This window comes from Naegleria gruberi (assembly GCF_000004985.1).
Source record: "Naegleria gruberi genomic scaffold NAEGRscaffold_3, whole genome shotgun sequence".
NCBI lineage: Eukaryota > Heterolobosea > Eutetramitea > Acrasida > Naegleriidae > Naegleria > Naegleria gruberi.
The window spans coordinates 249,443-251,561 of NW_003163324.1; the positions used below are offsets into that span (position 1 = coordinate 249,443).

General features: G+C 35.0%; 1 protein-coding gene across 1 annotated transcript in view; it reads right to left on the minus strand.

Moving 5' to 3' along the window:
- The window catches only part of NAEGRDRAFT_62234 (uncharacterized protein), a gene marked incomplete at both ends in the record, with an annotated part of 2,665 nt that extends 1,040 nt beyond the window's left edge, over positions 1 to 1,625 (minus strand). Inside the window, 4 exons of the mRNA XM_002682386.1 lie at positions 8 to 463; positions 517 to 786; positions 843 to 971; positions 1,076 to 1,625. Coding sequence (XP_002682432.1) covers positions 8 to 463; positions 517 to 786; positions 843 to 971; positions 1,076 to 1,625 — 1,405 coding nt within the window. The remainder of the gene's footprint in view (positions 1 to 7; positions 464 to 516; positions 787 to 842; positions 972 to 1,075) is intronic.
- Between the last annotated feature and the right edge of the window lie 494 nt (positions 1,626 to 2,119).

The window sequence follows — 2,119 nt, forward strand, 5'->3', positions numbered from 1 at the left end:
TTCTTACCCAATGATGAGTCGAGTTTACCCAAAGCCTTTTGAATTCCTTCATTGGTGAGGAGTTTCTTAATGTCAGTACTCTTCAAATTCTTCAAATCCTTGATGGAATTCTTAATTCCCTTAACTCTATCAACAGCAGTGGATCCAGCATTAACAATCAATTTACCCTTATCGAGAGCACCAATAATCTTGTTCAACTTTTTGCTCTTTCCACCAGTAACATCATTAACACGAGATAAGATATCTTGAGTCTTTCCAATTGTGGAATCGAGTTTACCTAAACCCTTCTTAATATTGGCAGAGGTCAACAACTTTTTCATATCAACATTCTTCAAATTCTTCAAGTTCTTGAGAGAGTTGAAACCACCGTTCAATCCCTTCAAGGCATCAGTTCCAATGCTAGCAATATTACCTGCCTTGTCTAAACCTTTAGAAATCTTGTTGAGAGCCTTAATTTTACCTCCTGTTGTAATAACATTATGTTATTTGAAAAAAAAATAAATATATAATACTGACCTGTCACATTATTCAAGTTGGTAGTAATTTCTTGACCCTTCTTGATCAAACCAGAAGCCTTATTCAAAAAGTTTGATCCCTTTTCGAACAAGTTAGCTCCCTTAAACAAGTTGGATGGCTTGAGTTGAGAAGCAATATTCTTGACGCTCAACTTGGAAAGACTACTGGCAACAGATCCACCAGCATTCAAGATCATGGAACCCTTACCCAAAACACCTGAAACCTTTCCAGTAAACTTCAATGCCTTGTTGAGGAATTTGGATTTACCACCTTTAATTTTTTGTATTGTAAAAAGTTAGTATTTTGTAAAATGAAAGAAAACAAACCTGTGACAGCGTTCAATCCACCAAGAACAGCATTAGCCTTTGAAGCAATAGCAGAAGCTTTGGCAACAATAGCAGCTCCCTTAGCAACAGCACCACCAATACTACCCAAACTACCAGCCAATGAAACACCTGCCAGATTCAAAAATCCCAAATTTGGAAATTACGAAATTTGCATGTTAACATTCCAATTGAGGAAGGACATTAAAATCTTGTAGATTTTTCTAACAACTTACCACCAATACCACCAGTAGCAATAGTCAAAGCAATTGGAGCAATAAATTTACCATACTTTTTGACAACTTTAACAACACCTCTGGCAACTCTCTTCAAACCTTTACCAACCTTTCTGAAAGCTCTTCCTGCTCTTCTAACAGCACGACCAATTCTTCTGAAGGCTCTTCTGAATCTTCTGAATTGAGCTTGAGCTTCAGCATCAGATAAAGTAGACATGTATTGAAGTAAAGCATCATCAGCTTCAATGTCAAAGTCAAAATCTTGTAAATCAGCAAGGATACCATCCAAATGTTCGTCAAAAGATGGGTGTGAAGCCATTTCTAACATGAATGCTTCATTAGACCAAGAATCAGAAGTTGGTTCGAATAATTCTTGAATAGCTTCATATTCAATCATTTGTTGAGAAGCTTGGACTGTACGAAGTGACCACGAGCATGTCAAGCATACTGCAAGGATTGTGGCCAAAACAATGGCAAAGGAAAATCTTATGGAGCCCTTCATGATTTTTTTTATGGATGGTTTCTCTGAAGTAACTTGGTTGTCGAGCATTTGGATGTTTCGTATAAGGTTTATTAGTCCGAACCAAGATTCGTGTAGGTCGAACTAAACATAGTATTATTGAAGTCTGGCATGGAACAATTCAATAGTAAAATTGTAATTATTGATTCTAATAATAATAAACAATTATAATGATGATTGTAAAGATTCTGTAATTTTAACATTGAAAAGAAAATTGAATAAAGAGTAAAAAGGGACAAATAGCAGTTGTTTGGTTAAAAAAGTATTAAGGAGGTGAACTTGGGTAAAGATGTATCAATTTCTGATTTGTAATGGTACAACATTGAAGCAAATAAAAATAGTATCAAAGACTGTCTTTTACATTGCCTTCAACAAATAGCACCAAAGAACAGTAATTAAGAAAACATATAGCTTTAACACAACTCTCAGATAAAAACACTCAGTTAATGATGTTGATTTGAAGAACGACTGATTTTGTATTGAAACATAACTCTGTTAATGGTAGCTTCTACCATGAATCAATT